The sequence below is a fragment of the Pteronotus mesoamericanus genome, unplaced genomic scaffold (assembly GCF_021234165.1).
Source record: "Pteronotus mesoamericanus isolate MK-2021 breed Mesoamerican mustached bat unplaced genomic scaffold, CSHL_Meso_final scaffold_54, whole genome shotgun sequence".
In the NCBI taxonomy this organism is placed as follows: Eukaryota; Metazoa; Chordata; class Mammalia; order Chiroptera; family Mormoopidae; genus Pteronotus; species Pteronotus mesoamericanus.
In genome coordinates, this window is record NW_026555321.1 from 32,172,553 (window position 1) to 32,193,392 (window position 20,840).

Sequence of the window (20,840 nt, forward strand, 5' to 3'; positions counted from 1 at the left end):
TGTGACTTATGCGGAATACAGGGTGGACATGCATGGATTTAGGTATGGGGAACGGGCTTCAGGTGCTCCAAACACATCCCATTGTGGAGGGATGAGGCTCGCTTGTCTAGATTGACTGTCCTCTTTGTGCCAAAGAAATAAACCCTTAGGACTTGGCTCATGCCTCCCTCTGGCCACGCCAGGATCCTCTTCAGAGGAGAGGTAGGAGGCCCACCCCCCAATAATTCCAAGTCCAGTATGTGTTGGATAAAGGGGGATTGCCTAAAGAAAGGGCACTGGACCTTTAGCAGTTTTAGAAATAAGGCTACCAATATTTTATTGAACATCTACTATTTGTTGTACAGTCTTCAGCTCTTCACTTTCTTCACCTTATTTATCATAATAAGCCTGAGTGGAAAGCGTTATCATGCCCATTTTATAGATGAGAATAGTGAAGTTCAGAGATGAAAGTCATTTTTTTCCAGGGTCCTCTGACCCAAATAATAGCTGGTACGAACCCAGAAAGTTTCACCTGTAAGCCTGCATCCATCTCCCTTCTCCTAACGCTACTTCAGCGCCAAGTCTCTCCTCTTTCCTCCCTCTACCTCTCCATCAGGGTAGCCCTCAATTTCCCGGGGTTTTAGAAAACTTCCCCAAGGGTAGGGGTGGGCTCAGTAGCTTAGACCAACCCATGGTGGGTGGGGAGCAGGTAGTAACACTGAAGTTTCTCCATTTTCCAAGACCTTTCTTTATTTCCTGAGATGAATAAATAAATCAGTGGCTGAGGGAGTGGTGGGGTGAATACCAAACAGGGGCTGGCAGCATGCAGCTGGCAGGAGGTGAGTGTGTTGGGCCCTCCCCTGCAGGGACCGACCTCCCTGCTCATCCTGGGCAGAGGCCAAAGCTCACTAGCAGCCACCATAAGGAGACACTTTAAAAAATCCACACACATTGTGAAGTCTGCTCGGTCCCCACAAGGCCAAGATCTTATGCCATCTACCTTTTAGGGCTATTTCCTCACCCCCATGGGCATCACCTGCCCAGGCCTGAGTGCCTAGGCTGCTCCAGAGGTGGGTAGGGGGTGCCTATCCCATTCTCAAAAATAAAGCAAGCTGCCTTGAGTGTCTAGGCAGGAGAGAGGCCTGACTTTTGCGGGCAGCCTGGGTGGGAGATCTTGTAGGTGTGGCAGAGATTATCTGCCCTTGATGAAGCCTTCCAGCACACGGTCACTGCGCTCTGACAACCAGTAGCCAGTCATGGCTGCCACAGCTCCAATGAAGATGGCAGTGAAGACCAAGTCACCCTTGGCAGCCAGAGTAGCCAGTGCACAGATGATGACACCAAAGAACATCTGCTGCAGCACCACCAGCTCGTCCTCCGTCATCTCTGAGAAAAAGCCTGCCGACTCTGCAAGGAATGAGAGAGGCACCTGTCATTCCTCCCCCATTCCTGGAGCCTCCCACACACTGTCATTGCTGCCACATGCCTGCTGGGCATGCCAGCACACGATGTCATTTACTGCTGAGAGCAACTCTGAGAGGGGCAGTAATTATCCTTGTCTCACTAAATGGGAAACAGGCTCAGGGAGGTGAAGAGGTTTGGCCAAGGCCATGCGGTAAGTGAGTTGCGACAGCATGTGTTAAGCATACCAGCCTAGCTCCAGAGCCAGACTGCCTGGATTCAACTCCCGGCTCTGCAACCTGCTTGCCACGTGGCCTTGGGCAAGTTGCTTCATTTCTTGGCATCCTAGGTTTCACTATGTAAAATGGGATGAGAAAGATACCTACAGCTTTGGATTTGCTTTAGAGGTAAAGTAAATTAATACATGCAACATGCTTGGAACAGTATTTCATATGTGGTAAGAACTATGGAAGTAATCACTACTGCCATCTTTGTAACTGTCTTCCATTTCACCACACCATGGCCCACAATAGCTCTCAGCAGACCTGGACTAGAACTGGCCCCATTGGATAGATGAGGAAAGAGGCTTGGGGAGGCATAGTGGCTTGGTGCCAAGTCCAACTGTCTTTCTACCCTAGGGAGCTCTGAGGACACCAAAAGCTACTCTGGAGATCAGATGTAGGCTTAGGGTCTCAATGCAGCCTCATAGGGGCTGAAGGGTCGGGGGTGAGGGGCAGAGCATGTAACAGCCTGGAGAAGGTGTTTGCTGGGGGCCAGGCTGGAACTCACCTGGGATCTGCTCCTTCACACAGATGCCCTCGATCTGTTTGTAGCCCTCGGCACAGACACAACGGTAACTGCCCTCTGTGTTCTCACATTGCTCGTTTTCTCCTGGACACACCTCTGTCTCACACTCGTCTACATCTTGAGGAAGGGCGAGGAGGGATCAGAGCTCTGACTGCCAGGGTCCCACATGCAGCACCCCTGACGCCGTCTCTCCCACATCCTGACACTCCCTTCTACCCTTGCCGAGGTAACATTCCACCCTTCCTTCCCCTACCCCCTCTATATTCCAGCCCCTCTCAATTCATGGTGGCAAGACACTCCAAGGTACCTATGGCCCATTGGCAGGAGACTCACCGAGACACTTGGAGCCCACCTGCTGGTAGCCAGGGCTACACTTCTTACAGCGGCCTGGCCCTGCCCCCATGCAGCCCAAGCAGGCCTTGGCACAGTCTGGAGAAGAGGGAAGAGATAAGGCTGGGAGCTGCCCCTAGGCCCAGGAGGCCTGAGGAGGCAGAGGTTTGGGGAGAACAGGTGTGGAGCAGCTCCTACCCTTGCCACATCCTCTCCTCCGCAGGAGTGGACACTTACCTCGGCACTCATAGGAGCCCTCTGTGTTCACGCAGAACTGGTCAGCTCCACAGTTGGCTCGCTCTGTGCCACACTCATCAATATCTGTAAGGAGGGCAGCAAGGTGGGGAATTCCAATCCCTAGTTCACTAATAGGGAAGCTGAGGCAAGGATTGCTGGGGAATGGACTTGGCAGGCTCCTATAGCATGGCAGCAACTGTGGGCTGTCCACCAACACAGGAGCAGAAGTGCAGCTGGACTCCAGGCTGCTCAGGCAGAGACTACATTTTCCAATTTGCCTTGCAGCCCAGTACAGCCTTACGGTTGAGTTCTGGCCAAGAGGATGTAAACAGAAGTGAAGCGCTCCACTTTTAGCTTGGCTTTAAAACAATGGGCTTGAACTCACCCATGCACTTGTTCCCCTTTCTTATTTCCTGAGTGCTAGATTGAGGTGCCCATGACCGAGCCTCTACCACAAAGTCAATACCCAATGGGATGACTGCACAGTAAGAAGGGAGGAATCCATGTCCTTGAATGATCGTGACAAATAAAGCTTCCCTGCAAGCCTGGGCCACGTGCTTTGAGACTGTAATTTAAGATAAAAATAAACCTCTATATTCTTTAAGCCACAATCTTTGGGGATCTTTTTGTTACAGCACCTTAGCCATTACTCTCAGTCATATAAATGGCTAGGTTTGAGACCAAACGAAATCTCAAACCCAGGTTTCCTGACCCAAGTTCAGTATCCTCATTCCTCTGGTTAACCATTCCTCAGTTTTCCAAACTTGGCCTAAGTGACACCTCCTCTAGGAAGCCTTTCCTGATTCCCTCCCACCACCAAGCTGGATCAGGGACATCTCTCAGTATACAAAGATCAGTCTATACTCTAAGTGTCTGGTTACTTTTCTGCCTTCCCAACCATGATGAGATCTCCATCAAGATGGGAACTGTGTTGGTCTAGTCTATCCCAGAGATGTGAGTATTAATGGAAAACCAAGCCCAGGCCCCTGCCCATCTCCCCAGATCTAGGGCACAGCCCCACTCACCTACACACTTCAGGTGATGCAGGGCCCAGCCCTTCCTGCACTGTAAACAGTTCGATTCTTCGGGTCCCGAGCAGCGGGCACAGGGGCCAAAACAAGCTGGGTGGAAGGGGGGAAGTATGAGGATGGGCAGGCAGTCACCCCAACAGCCCCTGCCCAGAGCCTTGCTTTTTGGCTACCTACCCGAACATACCAGATGGCTGGCGTTGCGCTCCGCCTCAAAGTAGCCAAGGCCACACTGGCCACAGGCCTCACCCCCATAGCCGGCTTGGCAGTCACAGTGCCCGCTGCCCCCTCGAGTCCCTTCCCCTTCACAACGCCCGTAGCCACCACAGGGCTTCTCTGCGCCCCCAGGACAGGCTGTGGGCAGACACCAAAACGGGTGAGATTGTAAAAACAATCTGGTATATAGAAAACATTAACATTCGGGGGGAGAAAATTTAATTTTAATGGCAACATAATATTTTGTCATAAACTGTATAAAATTTACGTAACCACTACCCCATTGTGGAACAATTAGGTTTTTATAAATCTTTTCTTTTATAAAGGCTGAATTGATCATCTTTGTCATTAACTCTTTATCTGCAGCTTTTGGAGAGAATTTTCTAAAGGAGGTTAGTAGGAAGTTTAGCTCCTGACTTAGGACTATGTGTAGAAAAAGGTGGTGGCAATGGGGGCTTCTGGACAGCACCTGGAACCCTCATGAAGGCCCCCTTAGGCATGGAGCTTGGTCTGATCCAGGCATGGGAAAGGAGGGTGGAAGTGGAGGCATTTCTCAAATACGAGATAAAAACCACAGCAGCATCTGACTCAGTCTAGCTCCATATCTTTGCTCATCTCACCAGCCCCGTGAAGCAGGTAAGAACTAAGGTTCCAAGGAGTTATCTGAGCAGCGGAAGCTCACACAGCCTGCTAGGGGAAGAGCCAGGACAGGAGTCCTGGCCTCAGCAGTCCCCTCCCACTCCCCAAGAGGAACTTGAATAACTCACGCAGGCAGGACGGCCCGAAGGTTCCTGAAGGGCAGCAGAGCTTCAGGGAATCTGAGCAGAGCCACTGGAAGAGGTCTGGGGCTTCCTGCTGCCTGGGGTGAGGAGGTGGTGTGACAGCAAGGGGACCTTAGACAGTGTCAGAGGTGTTGCCCATCCCCTAACCTCCCACAGAATCTGTGATACAGCCCATCGTGCCAAAAGACCCATAAGGCCACGTGACCAACGCCCTTTCCTCATTTGGCAGAGGGGTAAACTGAAGCTCAGAGTGAAAGCTTGGGTCCCTCAGCAAGTCCTTAGCAGATCTGGGTTTGGAAGAAAGAGCCAAAACGAGACACCGCTCTTAGCATGCGACTCCCTGCTTCACCACGAGGCCCTGCCTGTAGCCCCCGCCCTGGGAAAGCCCCCACAGCACTCACTTGTGAAACCACCAGCTCTCCACCAGCTCCTCACTCAGCTCCAGCAGGCGGTGGCACTCAAAGTCTGACTTGCTGCACACGTTCTCAAGCACCTCCACCAGGCGGGTCTCACTGGCCAGACAGAGGTGGAGGGCTGGGAACATGTTCCACTACACCCACCACCCTCCTAAGGTCTCCTCTCCCCCGACTCCTTATACCATGACAGTGTCAAAGGAAAAGGCCTTAGGGCATAATGGAAGGGATACTGGTTTTGAGAGTCAGACATACCTGAATTCAAATCTAGTTGTGTGACCTTGGGCAAGTCAACCTCTCTTGAACCTCATTTGTAAAATGTTTTCTCATTTGTAAAAAGGGACAAATACCTCCTCTACAAGTTTGTTGTACAAGACTTCAGTTCCTGAATCTGCACAATGGAGTATATATCCTTGCTGGGTAGATATAATTAAAGACATATCATATAGCAAGTGTTAGTGAGGATGCAGAAAAACTGGAATCCTGTATTACAGGTGCGAACGAAAAATGGTGCAGACACTGTGGAGAACAGTTTGGTAGTTCCTCAATAAGTTACACATGAAATCACCATATAACTCAGTAATTGCACTCCTGAGTTTACACACAAAAGAATGGAAAACATGTGTTCAAACAAAAACTGATACACAAATGTTCATAGTATTACTATTCACAATAGTCAAAAGGTAGAGACAACACAAATGTCCATCAAATGATGAATGGATACACAAAATGTGGTATATCCATACAACAGAATATTATTAAGCCTTAAAAAGGAATGAAGTACTGATATATGCTACAATATGGACGAACTTTGAAAACATTATGTTAAATGAAAGAAGCCAGATATAAAAGGCCACATTAGTGTAGGATTCCAATAGAATTAGCAAATCCACAGAGACTGGAAGCAAATTAGTAATTGTCGGGGGCAGAGGGGAGGGGAGAAGGAGGAATGACAGCTTAATGAATATGGAGTTTCTTTTTGGGATGATGAAAATGTTCTGGAACTAGTGGTAATTCTTGCACAACACTGTGAGTGTACAAAATGTCTCTATCCTTGGCTGGTGTGGCTCAGTGGGTTGAACGCTGACCTGCATATCAAAAGATCACAGGTTCAATTTCCGACCAGGGCACCTGCCTGGGTTGCAGGCTAGGTCCCTAGTTAGGAGCATGCGAGAGGCAATTGATCAATGTTTCTCTCCCTCTCTTTCTCCCTCCCTTCCCCTCTCACTAAAAATGAATAAAATCTTTTTAAAAAAATGTCTTTAATGGTAAATTTTATGTGTCATGTATCCTACCTCAACAAAAACATTGATATATATAGATATATATATATCTATATATATACACACACACACAATGTATTATGTTATATATTTAAAGAGTCTGAAACAGTGCCTGGCATATAGGAGGAGGTGATTTTTAAAATGAAAGAAAGAAAACCAGGAGCCATTACAAAGCTGAAAGTTATCCTGGTTATCCTGGCCAATCCCCTCATTCCCAAATAAAGAAACAGGCCTGCTGAGGGAGAGGAAAATGATCAATGTTACATAACAAAACCAAACAGTTTAATTTTTAACCACAGACCTATGAAATAGGCAAAGTGGGTATTAATATCCCCATTTTACAGATGAGAAACTGAAGCTTGGAGAGGATAAGAGGACTTCCCAAGGGTCAAAACTGACAACCACGTCTAACTCCCAAAAAAAGTTTTTGACGACTCCTTCTCCTTAATTTGACTTTGAAAATCTAGATGGCCTAGGGCTCAGACCTTTCCTCTCGATACTATCTCATCTTAATCTAAATCTAACTCAACTTGGCTGTTTAATGGACATCTCAGCCCAACATGTTCAAAGAGAACACCCAATTCCACCCCACCTCAAAACTTTCTCCTTCAGCTTTTCCCATCTCAGAAAACAGCCCCACAATTCACCCAGTTGCTCAGGCCCAAAACCTAGTAGGTATCTTTTATTTTTATTTCTCTCACACCGCATAACAAATCCATCATCAGGTCCTATCAGTCTAACTGCAAAATATACCCAGAATTTGACCTCTTCTCACCTGGTTCACCACTAGATAGCACACTAGTTCCCGCTACCTTCTTGCATAGACTATGCATAGCCTCGCAGCTGGTCTTTCTGCTTCCTCCATCCTGGCCCTCTAATAGTTTGCTTGTTACACTGCCATGTGAGTAATCTTTAAAAGGTATAAATAAGAGCACATCACTTCTCTGCTCAAAACCTACCAATAGCTTCCTTCTATACTCAGAATGAAATCCAAACTCCTTTCTGTGTAGCCTTCAAGGCCTGGGCCTCTGCTTTCATCTTCTATCACTCCATTCCAGTCACTTCTCAAATATACCAAGCTCAGTCTCTCTGTCCACACCTCTTCCCGATCATTACATAGCTTGCTTCTTCCCTTCAGTTCTCTGTTTAAATGTCACACCTTGAACACGATGCCTCCCACCATTCTGTAGTCCACCCTAACGACATTATTTATTTCATTACTCACTATGTATCTCCTCTACAAAAATATAAGCTACTTGAGGATGAGATTTTGCTTGCCTTATTTATCTGTGCTATAGATATTCAGTGGTATTTGTTGAATGAGTAAGCACTCCCTAAGAGGCGCTAGACCCCGACCAGTAGAGCAGAGGCTGGGAGGTGAGCTATACAAACCCATCCTTCTAGCCCCTTACCTGTCTTTGTATTTGGACAATTTCTCTTCCTCCCAGGCAGTATTTCCACCTCCAAAGTTGTCCCGGATGGTCCTCTCCAAGCCCTGGAAATGGAGAAAATTAGTAATACCTAAGTACAGAAGTACAGTGCCTGGCACATTCTAGCACTTCAGCATCTCACTGACCAGCAAACAGGCATAGAGAGGCAACCAGGCCAAGACCACACAATTATTAAGTAAACATACAGACTTTCATCCCAGATCTCCCCATTCTCAATCACTCGCTATAGTAGCCGGCTGTCCCACCAATCAGGCTGCTGGTACACCCACCTTGTTGAAGCTGTCGACCAGTCCCCGGCATGTATGGCATGGATGGGGCTCAGCTGGGGGCGAAGACTGGGGAGCAGGAGAGGGCTGGAGACAAACTGGACCTGGGAGGCTGAAGAAGAGGCTCAGGCCCCAGAGCAGAGCTGGGACCAGGCCCCTCCGGGGTCGCAGGGCCATCTTCTCCCAGGCTGGGGACCTATAGATGGAGGGCATGGGTAGGATTCGCTGGAGAAGCCAGATGAGAAAGAAAAGGGTTCGTTCTGAGGTGCCACCGATCTGGGATCCCAGATTTGTTATAAGAAGAAATGGAGACTGGACTGGGGTACGCCCAGGAGAGGGGTTATAGTGGGGAAATGTGTGAGAGTATCTTTGTTATTGTTGGGGAGGTATCCTGGACCCTTGGCAAGGAGGCAGGAGTCAGCCCATTGTTTTAGGGTCTGAATATGGGTTATTAGGGGGAGGACCAATGGGATTAGGGAGGATGGATCAGATTCCAAGTACTGGGGAGAATTAGCGGATGAACGATTTTACGCCGAGCAGCCCAGATTCGGATCTAAAGAGAGGGGATGAGGTTCAGGGCCCACGGGTAGCCAAGGCACAGCCCACAAGCCGGCGAGGAAGGATCCATATCCCAGTAAATTGCAGGAGAGAAAGAGACGACCCACCCAGCCCGCGGGCGCAGATGGCTCAGTGTCCTCAGCGCCACCTCCGCCGCCGCCTGCGTAAGACGTGCAACCTCTGCCAGCCCCGCAGTCCGGAGGGCGGAGCCCACGCCGCAGCCAGTGATGGCGAGCCATGTGCAATTGCGTCACCCCGCGTCAGCCAACCAGAGGTGGCGCCGGGTTGCACCTGTCTGGTTGTTAAAGGGCCGACGAGGACTGGCGCCTGCTAGGTTAGCCGATCGCTCAGAGAGACACATTGGAGAGATGTGGATGGAAAAATAGCATCTGCCTTTATTCAAGTCCCGTCCCCTGCCACAGGTCCCATCTCGCGTCCTGTCTCTTGGGTCCCCGGGGGCCGGAGGCAGCTGTTCAGGGCGGGCTGAAGGGCCCGGGACACTTGCTCCACCCTGTCTGCGAGCCCCCTATGACGGGGGGCTCCGGGCCCCTGCAGTGCCCGCAGGAAGTCAGGCAGCTGGGAGGGTAGGGCAAGGACTGGCACTGCGCGGAACAGGGCTGGCACGGCATCTGGGTGGAGCAGACTGTCGAAGTAGGCCCCGATGTAGCGGCCAGGTGCCCGGCCCTGCAAGAAGTCCGGCAGCACGCAGCTGAGCGAGGCGGCGAAGGCGTCATGTGGGCCGTGCACCTCAGGCGTTGACGCCCCATCCTGCAGCCACTCGCGACACAGCGCCACGGCCCCGGGAGAGAAAAGCAAGACCACCATGCCACCCTCCTGAAGGGTCTGGAGCCGCTGCGCATGGAACCAGGCCAAGGGCCCTTGCGCGCTCAGTTCACGACGACTCCACAGGTCTACGATCACGCGCAGCGGCAGCTGGCAGAGCGCCGACGCCAGGGCGCCCACGAGGCGCTCGAAGGCCGCGTCTTCGGCGGAGTAGAGGAGCAGAGCCGCGCGGCCCCTGGCGGCGGCTGTCAAAAAGAACAGAGGGGGAAGGGAGACGTTAGATGGCCCGAGGCCCGGCCCTCTGGGGGCGGCCCCCCGCCCAGCGCTTGCTCGCACTCACCCCCCAAGCGGACATCCTCCTTCAAGAGCCTCAGCCACTCTGTCAGGGGAGAGGGGTGGAGGCAGAGAGTGAGCTGAGCCACTGCCTCCTCTCCGTGAACTCCCAGCCCCGCTCTAGTCCTGCCCCTGGGGATTGGGGAGCCGGAAATGACTCACGTTTCACATGGTCCTTTTTGAGAAGGAAGAGAAGGAAAAGCACAGCAGCAGAAAGTAGGCAGGCCAGCCACACCAGGGCCCAGCGCTGGTGGATATCTGGTAGACCCAGGGGAGGAGATGGGCTAGTTAGAGACCGTATACTTTTACTCCACTTTAGGAAGGGGAAAAACTGAAGGTTAGAGAAATGTAGTGACTTGCCCAAAGTCTATATAGTATTAGAGCCAGTATATGTCATATGAACATATCAATAGATCCATATACTCGGGTGACCTTGGATAAGTGACTTCATTTTCTGCCTCAGTTTTTCACCTCTGTAAAATTGGGATAGCAGCCCTGACTAGTATGGTTCAGTTGCCTGGGCATCGTCCGGTAAAGTGAAAGGTCCCAGTTCAATGGGGCACAGTACAGAGGCGACCCATCCATGTGTTTCTCACATCGATGATTCCCTCCTCACTTTCTCCCTCCCTTACCCTCTCTAAAAATAAATAAATAATTTTAAAAAATAAAATAAAATTGGGATAACAATAGTACCTACTGATAGATCTGTTTTGAGGACTACATATGTTAATACACTTAAAGCACTTAGAGTGCCATGCCATAAGTTCTCAAATGTCAGCAATATTATTTTGCCTAGAGTGTCCAGGTCCTTGACTTCACTCTCTTGAATAACTGCAACAGCCTTCTGATATCCCTGACCTCTTTTTTGTTTCCAATTCACTCACCACATGGCAGCCCCAGGGATCTTCTTAAAAAATACAACCCTGATTATGGAGTCTTTTGGGAAGCTCCTGCTACTCTTTAAGTTAAATTCCAAATTCCCTACATTGGCTCTCAAGGTCCTACATGACCCTTGTATCTCATGACAGGGGCCTGCCTCCCAAGACATGCCAGCCACATTGACCACCTTGGAGTTCCTCAAAAGACCACTCCACATTCTTCACAAAAAATGGATCTCTATCTCCTTCACCTCAATCAGTCTGCAGAGTTCACCTTGAACATTTCCACTAACCTCCTCGCCCCACTGAAGTCAGGTCCCTGTTATATGCATTCATGACTTTTGACAGTTTTACTTTATAGAAAGTGCTTCAATACCTCACACTTACCAAATGTAAGTGATTTGGGGCTAATGTCTTTCTAGCCTTCTATGGCTGGGGCAGAGGAAGGGATTGTGTCTTGGTGATGCTGGGATTCCCTGGAAGCTCTCATTCTAATTTCTGAATGAATGAAGGAATGACCCTCTGATTTATCTGAGCCAGGGGAAGACAAGGCCATTGTGTGTGCTGCCCCCAAGAATGGTACCTGTCAAGATTCCAGCTCCTTGAGAGCTATGAAGAGGAAGGGCAGTTCCTATAATACTCACACTTGTCCATGGGGCAGGCCCATAGTGCTCCCAGGTCATCATCCCATAGCTGTAAGACACAAACAAAACCAAGTGCAGAGCTCTCAGCTTATTGTTCAGCACTCACCAAGTTCTAGCCAGCCTGGTCTCCAAATTCCCAGCCTCAATTATGTATATATTCCCCCACACACGGCAAGTTCCTGCAAGCTGCTCTGCCTTTGCTTATGCTATGCCTACTGCCTGGACTGTGCCATCCTCCATGCCAGATCTGGCCCACATGAAGAGACCCTTCCTTGAAGTTCTCCTGGGAAACTAGCACTTAGCACATGTGAATGTTATCTTTTTACAGGTTTTTAGCCAGCAGTGAGCAACTTGGGGACAGGAACTATTCTTCTTCAACTCTTAGCTTCCCCAGGACTAGACACAAAAAGAGCAAAAATAGATGGTGGGTGGGTGCTAGAAGGACAGTGAGGAGGCCTCTGCCTAGGAACAGTGAGAGTCTCCCTGGTGCCCTCTGCGAGGCACAGAAGTGTAAGAGGCCAAAGGTAGAGTGTTGGGCCTGTTGCTCTTGGGCATTGGGGCAGGGTTCTCCTGCCACCTACTCACCTGCAGACACTGGCCTGATTGCAGGTCTTCTAGTAACTGCTCTCCAAGGCGAGCTGCCCTCTGCCAAGCCAAGGGGTAGGGGACTGTCACCTAGGGGCACCACATTTAGGAGGCCACCAGGCTGCAGCTGGGCAGAATGCGGGGAAGGAGGGTGCGAGGGCTGGAAGATTTCTGAGAGGCCACTGAGAACAGGGCTCAGGTCTGAATCACTCCCATGTTCTCAGACCAGCACAGAGCCTGGCATAGGGGAGGGAAAAACTGAATAGAGGGAAAATTTGAGGTCAGGTCTGAGATGGAGCTGGAGAGGTATATGGAGGAGGGCCCATCAACCCTCACCGTGGAGGCCTTGCTGAGTAGTGGGGTGCAGCCACTGGGTTCCAAGGCACAGAGTGATCTATTGTCCTGGGGGCCTCGTGTCTCCACCAGCAGCATATCATCCTTGAGGGGCCCCAGGGAGTCTGAAAGGGATGAGTCCACTCTAAGACCCAACATTGCTGGGGGCTGCCATGTGCCTCCCCATGCCTGGCCTTCACCCCCAGGAGCTGGCACATCCAGGGTTTACTACTATTGCAACTGCCCTGTCCCAGCCTTGGACAAGCCCCACTCACCAGACCACAAGCACTCTTGCAGCTGCAGCTTCTCCCAGCTGCTCACCTGCTTGGAAGGGGCCAGGGTTAGGGGCACAAAGAAAAGCAAGAGCCAAGGCCAGAAAGACCCAAGAAGAGAAGGAATAGGCAAGGGGAGGCCTGTTGGGTCGTGGGGGTCAGCATTCTGGACCCAACCTTAGGAAGATCTGGGCTCCAGTCTGGGTGACTGGGTGTCGCTCCCTCTTTCTCAGCCTCAGCTTTGTGAGGTCATCTATGCTGACAGGACTTATGACCCTAAGTTAGCTCTCTTTGTGTCTGACAAGACGCTTTATACATTTCTCTCTAGCTGCTTTCTCAAAGAGACCTTTACCTGACCACCCCACTTGAAATTGCAACCTCAATCCTCCCTTATCCTTCCCCCATTCTCCATAGTATTTATATACAATTTTGACTTACTATAATAATTTACTTATTATATCTATTATCTACATTTCTCCATTAGAACATAAACACTCTAAGAATGGAAATATTTATTGGTTTTATTCATGGACATCTATTCCAAGTGCCTAAAACAGTGCTTGGCATATAGTAGACATTCAACAAAACTTTTCTTTTTATTTCTTAGGTTTTATTTATTTATTTTTAGCGAGAAGGGAAGGGAGGGAGAAAGAGAGGGAGAGAAACATGGATGTGCAAGAGAAATATCGATCTGTTGCCTCTCACGCCCTCCCAACTGGCGACCTGGCCCACAACCCAGGCATGTGCCCTGACTGAGAATCAAACCAGTGACCTTTCAGTTCACAGGCTGGCAATCAATCCCCTGAGCCACACCAGCCAGGGCGATATTCAACAAATCTTGAGTGAGTATGTTTATAATCATCCTGTGAAGTTATAGAGCAACCCATTATATAGGCACGGAAATAGGATAATGATAGCAATAATAAAAGCAGCCAACAATTGTTGAACATTTAGACTGTGCCAGACCCTAAATTGAAGTGTTTCTCTTATGTAATCTTCATACCATTCTATAAAGCAGTCACAATTATCATCCCCATTGAACAGATGACACTGACCTTCGGAGAGGTGAAGTGACTGGCTCAGGGTCCCTGGCACTGCTAAGGTAAATAATGGAACTCCTAAAAAGGAAGCCTATAACCACTTTGCTTCAGAGATCCAAGGATAAAGTAAGTCCAGAAGACAGTGCCTTGTCTGGGGGTCCGCACGGGGTCCGGGGAGGGTCGGTCCTGCCCCAACACAGTGCTGTGGCTCCCCTCTCTTACCTGGACACAGAGGTTGGGGTGGCCTTTCAGCAGCGGGAACTCAAGGGCCTTCTGTGGTAAGAGGGGAATGGGTGAAGTCACGAAATACAGCCTCCTGGGCTTACCTTCCTCCTCCTACCCTGCTGCTTCGCTTACGTTCACAGTGACATTTTCTCGGGGCAGCGGTGGGACCAGCGGCTGGCAGGGGCCCCAGCCTGGTACCTGCCAGCAGAGTGTGGCCTCAGCGGGCAGCGAGCATGGTGCATCCAGCCGCCAGCCCCGAGGGGGTAGCAGCTGCAGCCGGACAGCACGCCAGAGGTTGCGGTGTGCGCGGGGATCTGCAGCGAGAGGGCATGGTCACTGCGCGCCCCCGCACTTGTCAGCGCGCACAGCTCCCGCCCTGGCCGGGTGCTGCGGGTCCTCTCACCGTTCCCAAATGGGCAGATGCTCGTTCGAACGGAGTCGGGCTCCAGAGGCCATACCTGCAAAGGAAACAGGGCTCCACTGGCTAGGTCACCCCAACCAACCTTCCAGGAGCACATGCCAGGCCCTCTGCTAGGCACTGGGGACATATTCATTTGGCCAATATTTCACAGACAGCGCCTGCTCCTTTACCCTTTGCAAGGCCTTAGAGATGCCCACATTTATTCTTCCAGGAAACCCTACATCAACATCTGGAAACATCTTCATTTAATAAACATGTGTCTTAGCACTCTGGTAGGCACTAGGGACATTCAATAATTAAAGCCACAATCACTTTGTGAGAACCTACTATATCTCAGGCACTCACTGTTGTAGGTGTAAAGACACATTCATTAATTCTTTCAATAGACTTTTAAAATGCACCATTGTGTGCTTAGTCCTGTGCTAAGCGCTAGAGATAATACTATATAAATTTACTCAGCAAACCTTTAATTAAGAACACTTATTATGAATCAGGCATTGTGCAAGGCTCTGGGGGAGTTAATAAACTTGAATTAGCTATTATTTCCTTGACTTCAAGGAAATGACAAATTCACCATTGCAGTAAGGATAAAACATATATAAATTAAAAAATTGATCACTCATTTATTGAGCATCTGTTGCATCCAAGAAGAAATGAGACAGATGTCCAAATGAAAAAGGAAATGATAAATGCACAAGGAAAGACAGAAGTATAAGGACATGTGTAGAAAGAAGAGGCCAGGAGACTGGGGGAAACTTTTGGAAAGAGGTAACATGTGAGCTGGAAGGATTTGGTTGTATGGAAAAGAAGTGAGGTCATTTCAGGTAGTGGGAACCAACTGAGCAAAAGCACAGAGGTGGATGTATCTTGATGAATAGCTCCACCTGTAAGGAACAAAATTCCCATCAAGGGGAATCATGGGAAAGACAGTGGCAAGGGTTCAGTCGGGGGTCAAAACATGGGGCCTAGAATGTTAGGGAAGTTCTGGGAAAGGAGGTGGGATGGGAAATTATTGAAACAGTCTAGGTGATAGAAGCCCAAACTGGGCTGAGGAGAGGGAAAGGCAATAAGGGACAGAGGTCAAATAGATAGGACCTGAGGACCAATTAAATGTGCAATCGTAGGGAGAAGGAAGAGCCAGCGTACATAAGCCTGGATGTGGCACACTTCCTTATATATAGTAGCTCTATAAAGCTGGTACTGCTATTCTTCCCATTTCACAGATAGGAAACAGGCCAGACAGGTGAAATGACTTGCCCAAGGTGACACAGCTAACAAATGACAAGAGTCAGGACTCAAACCAGTCTGCATTCATAGCACATGCTCTCCACTCCAGGGGAACACAAAGGGGGAATTGGAAGAGTAGAGGAAGGCTTCAAGAAGGAGGTGACATCTGAATGGAGCGTAAGTGGGAGTCCTGTGGATGGAGGATCAGAGCATTTGGAGCATGTAACAAGCACAAGGCATAAGACAGCCAAAGGTCAAGGGAAGGCCAGTCACCCTAGGGAGCCATAGTTTTGACCTCAAAGAGGAGGGTGGAGAATAGTGAGTCAAAGACAGAGCTACCCCCTCACCAACTCCCCTGGCATCCAGCTAGGCTCTGCTCCTACCTGAATGCAGAGACAGGGAACCAGGTCTGTGTGGTTCAAGGTAATGGTCTGCGGCCCGGTCTGTGGGAGAAGCAAAAGCGGGGGAAGTACGAGACGATAATGAAGAGGGGAAGGCTGGAGGCCAAAGTTAAGGAAACCAGGCTTTCAGCAGTTCCCCCACCAACATTCCTTGCTTTGGGTGTGGGTCACTGTGTCCTCTTTAAGGGTCCCCTTGCATCCTTAGCATGGGCATTAGCCTAGAGTGAGAATTGGCCTGGGAGGCAGAGGTCTCACCAAGTTTTTGTGCCACCATGGTTTTGTAGGGCTCTGGGTCTGGTTCCAGTACAGGGAGAGGCCAAAGTGCTGTTCCTCAGAGACATCCAGCACCAGGTGCACATCCTCACCGTCTGCAGACACGTTGAGCCAGGGCAGGGCTGTGGGGGAGCCAAAGAGAGATTTCCTTCACCTCTTCTACACACCCAAGCCTGGGCCATACCCATTGACTGACCCTTTCCCTTTTGAATTCCCTTCAAACTCTTCAGACTGGGAGGCTCCTTGAGGATGGAGCCAGTGTTCCCATCTCAGACCAGGCTTTGTCCCAGCAGCCGGGGACCAAGCTCAAGGAGGCCCCAGTATGTGGTCTTGAGACCACCCTCTTTTTGCTTCTCTCTCTGCAGCCAGAAGAATCCTGCAACCACTGTAAAATAAATCATTCTCCTGTGCTCTGAACCCTCTGATGCCACCCTGCCCAAATTACTCCCAGGGGATAAGACATAGTCCTCACAAAGGCTTGCAAGACCCTATCCAATCTGGATGCTATGACCACTCTAAACTCATCTCCTAGCGCTAATTAATCTGCTGCAGATACACCTGCGTCCTTCCTAATACTGAAACACACCAGACATACTCTTGCCTCAGGCCCTTCACGCTCACTGTTTCCTCTGCATGGAGCCCTCTGGAGTGAGGCGTCCCTGACAGCTGCACCTCCCAACTTCCCTAACCCCCCTTCCTGCACTTTCTTCTGAACCTCTAGCTATTGCCTATTTCACATCTCCCTGTGTTAATTGTGTCCTCCCTTTCCCTCACCTTGACTCTGACTCCCAGTTAGAGTATCAGCACGGTGAGGCCAGGGATTTTTGATAGTTTTATTAGTTGATTTATGTCTAGTGCCTAGTGCTATGCCTTGGGCAGAGTAATTACTCAGTAACTATCTGCTCAATAAGTGAATCAACTGAATGAATGATGACTTGAAATGCACAACGTGTATCTGTATCATCAAAGCTCGGGGCTTGAATAGTCTTTAGGGGATTACTATGAACAGGCAGGTCAAGCTTGAGATGAAAGGAACCAAAAAGAAAATGAAGTTGAAATAATTTGAGTTAAAAAAAAACACAGTGTGTATGTTTTGGTCCAGGTGGTAGTTATGCAAGTATATACATATTAGAAAATGAATGGAACTAGACATTAAAATTAGAGCACTTTACACACTTTTCCATATGTATATTATACTACAATGAAAAAGAAAATACAAAACAAAAAATCTAAATAGTGCATTGAAAAAAATCAGAACCTTAACTTTCCTAGCCCTTATTTTATGGTTTAGTATTATTTTTATTTGATATATGGGGGAGAGTGCTTGACAGCGCTTTGGGCCTCTAGATGTTCCTGGTATTAATAAATATTTGTTACAGGGAGTGAGAGATCCACCTTTATGTTCCCAGTGCCTGGCACAAAGTAGGAGCTATTACAGTTCATGTGTAACAAATGAAGGAATGAACGAAAGCATGAATGAGCTCTGCAAGTTTCTGGGATGTGGCAGCCCGGGCCTGAAGCCAACTGCAAGGGTTTCTCACACTCCAGACCCTGATCCTCCCTCCTCCCAGACCCACTGGCCCCAGCCCCTACCCCAGCAGCTCTGGATGCTGTTCCGGACTTCGAGCCCTCTGCAATCTGGGGAGAGATCACAGAAAAGCCTCCGGTGGGACTGGGGACCAAGGAAAGAAGGGGGGACAGCCCAACCCATGGGGAGCTCTGGGAAGGGCTCCCTGTCTCCTGATTACTGCCCACATCTACCTAGTGTCGAAGCCCCTTCCCCGGGGTGGGAGAGCCATGTCACTTGGGAAGAAGAGGCAGGAGGAACTGACTGTGGGGAGGATGGGAGCTGCCTGAGAGAGGATAGGACTAGGAAGGGAGTGAAAGCAGAAGGGGAGTGGCCAAAGAGGAGGGAGACTAGGCGAGCAATGACTTGGGGCCCCTGAGAGGCTCTGGAGCCACTTACCAGGCAGCTGTTGTGTGAAATTGAGTTCCTTCTGGTACCTAGGCTGAGTGTAGGACCAGATTCGCACCTCGGCCCCTAGAGCAGCCTCAAAGCAGTCAAATACTACAGAGCCCTGTGAGGAGATGGGCGGCAGAAGGCTTGTGGTAGAGGGCTCAGAATCCTTTCCGAGCGTAGTGGGCTCCTCTGCATGGACCACCCCTTCCCCCTTTCCCCAACCAAGGATTATATTCATACTGTGTGGCCTGCAATTCTGCCACTGAAGTTTCCTTCAAGGGGTCCCAACTCTAAAGCACGCCCCCTCAATATGGCTATCAGCAGGGCAGGGATAAGGGCGCTGGCTACTTGAATCCCTGCACCAACCCCAGCTGCTCTGGATCAAACAAAGCTGAGGTGATCAGACACCCCTCCCCGCAGAAGCGGATCTCACACCCAGTGCCTCAGGGGCCCTCACAATTGCTGTGAGGTGGGCCAGCAGATGTTCTACCACTCAGCAACTTTCCGGGTCAGAGGATATAGGCTGGGGGTAGGGGGGGAAGTCAAAGGGTTTGAGTGACTTGCCCAAGTGGACAGACACCTCCAGGGACAGCCCCAGCTCCCTGCACCACGGGTTGTACGTGGAGCAGATACGGGAAGCCAGGAAGGCCAGAGGAGTGGATCCAGCCCACAGACTCTCCCTCTCCCACTCACACTTTCTCCATCTGGCATTGTCACCTCATTTAATTCTCACAACATCCATGTGAAATGGGACTATTCTTATCCCTACCTTACAGACAGGGAAACTGGAGCATAAAGGGCACAGCCCTGACCAGAGTCATGTCTTAAAGAGATAATGCACGTGGAAGCGCTTTATAGATTTCATATTCAGAAGGCGGTTATTATTACTATTATTATGTCGCATACCACGGACTGACCGGGCTGCACGAGGGCAGCGGGCACTTGCACCTCCAGCAGGACACAGCGAGCAGTAGGGTAGGCCTGGAAGGACAGCACGACTTGGGCCTGGAGAGAGCCTGCGAGCAACAGGGTAGGAGGTCGGTCAGGCCCAGGGGCCAGAGGCAAGGCCATGGCAAAGGGCAGTTGGGCCGGCAGGGCTCTCCTTACCATTCTTAGCCTCCTCGAGCTCTGGATCAGCTGCTCTTCCAAACTGTTCCTCATCTTCAGGTTCTTCCCGCTGCCCTGGAAGGACCCGAGAACAAGGCCCATGTCAGGGTAGTGGGCTCCTGCTCTGGGCTGGCTTTGGGTTTGGTTTCCTTCCAGAAAGTTCATGCAGGGAAGCAGGGGCCAGGCATGGGGCCTGGGGACCAGATGGGGAGAGCAGACTGGCCTGGGGGTCCTTTGGCCAGTGCCCTCCAGGAGACGGTCCTCCAGGAGGATGTCCAGTGCTGTCTGGCAGGCTGCCTGATCCTCAAGCTCATACCAGATACATTCACATGTGCTCATGGATGACGTGCTCACCATGCACAGCCAAGTGGACGGTCACACGAACACAGAGGTCACAGTCCGTTTCCTGATGGCACCTCAGCACCAGCTCTGTCTGTAGGCGAGTGGGCACCAGCACAGGTCCCGAGGCAGACACTATGCTCCCAGGCAGGCAGAGCATGTCACCATCTGTGAGTGAAGGGCAGGGTGGGAGCTAAAGTTGTTCTGAACCCAGTGTTTGGTTGTACCTCATACCCTCAGAGGGCCAAGGAGCTCGGGATCATCCAGGGCTGAAGGTGGGCCATGAGGGCTTGGGACTGGGACAGCTCCTCTCCCTTCCACCAACCTAGGAAGTTCTTTTCTCTCTAAAAGTAGACTACTCACCCCAGAGGTGGCAGGAGAGGCCCTGAGAATGATACAAAGGAGAGTCAGAGTTTATGGTCCGACATCTAACCATCTTTCCCTGCTCGAGACCCCCGCCTACCTCTTTCTGGGGCCCCCTATTCCAAGCCCCTTCCAGAAGAAGAGAGACCCAGCTCTTGCCCCCTCTCCATTCGCCTCTTACCCCATCAGTACCAGACAGACCAGCCAGGGCAGTTCTGGTGGTGGTGGCGGTGACAGGAGCCAGGCTAGTATCCTGATGGGCCTCAGACTGAACCCTGAGCCTTCCCCAACCTTCCCGGAGTCCCAGACTCACCGGAGAGCAGCGAGCAGAGTCTTGAGGCCCCATGAGCCTCTCCAGAGAGAGGACCACGGGGCTTGGGCCCAGTGCCAAGGACAGCAGGAACCAGGGCACAGGCATCTTCCAGGTGCCAGGTGGCACCCAGGCCTCAGGCTCTGTCTTGCCCCCCCAAGGGGGGGGCAGACACCTCACCTCTGCTCCCGCTCAGGCCAGAGCACTTGGACAGGAGCGGCCAGAATCTCCCCCCAGCCTCCAGTGTCCCAGAGCTGGCGAGCTGGCACACTCCCTCTCCTGGGAGTCCTGACTCCAGTCTCACTCCCAGCCGAAATGCTTTCGTTTTTGACTCCTGGCAGGCAACTGGCTGTTCCCGCCCCACCCTGCCCCTCCCACCAACACCGGGACTGGGAGCCAGCAGCCTCACCTCCCTCTTTTCCTCCTCCCCCTCCTCCTCCCCTGGCTGGGAGGGACCCTGGAGGTGGGCGGTAGCAGACTGGCCTCTTGGTTAAGTAAGCCCTTACTCACCCTGGGAGTCCCTAAGGAGGAGGGAGGGCTGTGAGTGCACCCCAGAGCTTGAGCAATCCTGGGGCATTTTTGCTTCCCACATGAC

General features: G+C 50.7%; 2 protein-coding genes across 7 annotated transcripts; both read right to left on the reverse strand.

Annotated features, from left to right (window-relative positions):
- Positions 1-67: 67 nt before the first annotated feature.
- On the reverse strand, positions 68-8,938 carry CRELD1 (cysteine rich with EGF like domains 1). Of its 3 annotated transcripts, XM_054595318.1 has the most exons (11): positions 8,859-8,938; positions 8,197-8,389; positions 7,889-7,971; positions 5,182-5,292; positions 4,766-4,857; positions 3,960-4,136; positions 3,780-3,875; positions 2,755-2,838; positions 2,521-2,616; positions 2,170-2,304; positions 69-1,386 (listed from the first exon to the last, which is right to left on the reverse strand). In XM_054595318.1, exons 2-11 carry the CDS (start codon positions 8,368-8,370, stop codon positions 1,172-1,174), a joined length of 1,263 nt encoding a protein of 420 aa, XP_054451293.1. In that variant the 5' UTR covers positions 8,371-8,389; positions 8,859-8,938; the 3' UTR covers positions 69-1,171. The 3 variants fall into 3 exon arrangements, with proteins under 3 accessions (XP_054451294.1, XP_054451293.1, XP_054451292.1); XM_054595317.1 differs by lacking the exon at positions 8,859-8,938 and having other exon boundaries at positions 8,197-8,851; XM_054595319.1 differs by lacking the exons at positions 3,960-4,136; positions 8,859-8,938 and having other exon boundaries at positions 68-1,386; positions 8,197-8,851.
- Positions 8,939-9,126: 188 nt separating this feature from the next.
- IL17RC (interleukin 17 receptor C) lies at positions 9,127-20,556 on the reverse strand. Of its 4 annotated transcripts, XM_054595929.1 has the most exons (19): positions 20,249-20,556; positions 19,936-19,957; positions 19,588-19,740; positions 19,234-19,308; positions 19,033-19,142; positions 18,133-18,244; positions 17,760-17,804; positions 16,149-16,288; positions 15,876-15,935; positions 14,248-14,302; positions 13,977-14,158; positions 13,842-13,892; positions 12,583-12,628; positions 12,311-12,432; positions 11,975-12,034; positions 11,390-11,438; positions 10,030-10,125; positions 9,875-9,913; positions 9,127-9,779 (listed from the first exon to the last, which is right to left on the reverse strand). In XM_054595929.1, the coding sequence occupies exons 1-19, from the start codon at positions 20,351-20,353 to the stop codon at positions 9,151-9,153; spliced, it is 2,151 nt and encodes a 716-aa protein (XP_054451904.1). In that variant the 5' UTR covers positions 20,354-20,556; the 3' UTR covers positions 9,127-9,150. The 4 variants fall into 4 exon arrangements, with proteins under 4 accessions (XP_054451904.1, XP_054451906.1, XP_054451905.1 ...); XM_054595931.1 differs by lacking the exon at positions 19,936-19,957; XM_054595930.1 differs by lacking the exon at positions 9,875-9,913.
- Between the last annotated feature and the right edge of the window lie 284 nt (positions 20,557-20,840).

What these genes read in the sequence shown, in the direction of transcription:
- IL17RC (XM_054595929.1), bottom strand. Translation starts at nt 20,353, where the DNA reads ATGCCTGTGCCCTGGTTCCTGCTGTCCTTGGCACTGGGCCCAAGCCCC. An exon ending in CGTCCACTTGGCTGTGCATG is followed by an intron (nt 19,309 to 19,587) that starts GTGAGCACGTCA and finishes GGGTCCTTCCAG; the next exon opens with GGCAGCGGGAAGAACCTGAA. An exon ending in CATCTGCCCATTTGGGAACG is followed by an intron (nt 14,159 to 14,247) that starts GTGAGAGGACCC and finishes CTCTCGCTGCAG; the next exon opens with ATCCCCGCGCACACCGCAAC.
- CRELD1 (XM_054595317.1), bottom strand. Translation starts at nt 8,406, where the DNA reads ATGCCCTCCATCTATAGGTCCCCAGCCTGGGAGAAGATGGCCCTGCGA. An exon ending in TGGTCGACAGCTTCAACAAG is followed by an intron (nt 7,972 to 8,196) that starts GTGGGTGTACCA and finishes CTCCATTTCCAG; the next exon opens with GGCTTGGAGAGGACCATCCG. An exon ending in CTTCGGGCCGTCCTGCCTGC is followed by an intron (nt 4,137 to 4,765) that starts GTGAGTTATTCA and finishes GTCTGCCCACAG; the next exon opens with CCTGTCCTGGGGGCGCAGAG.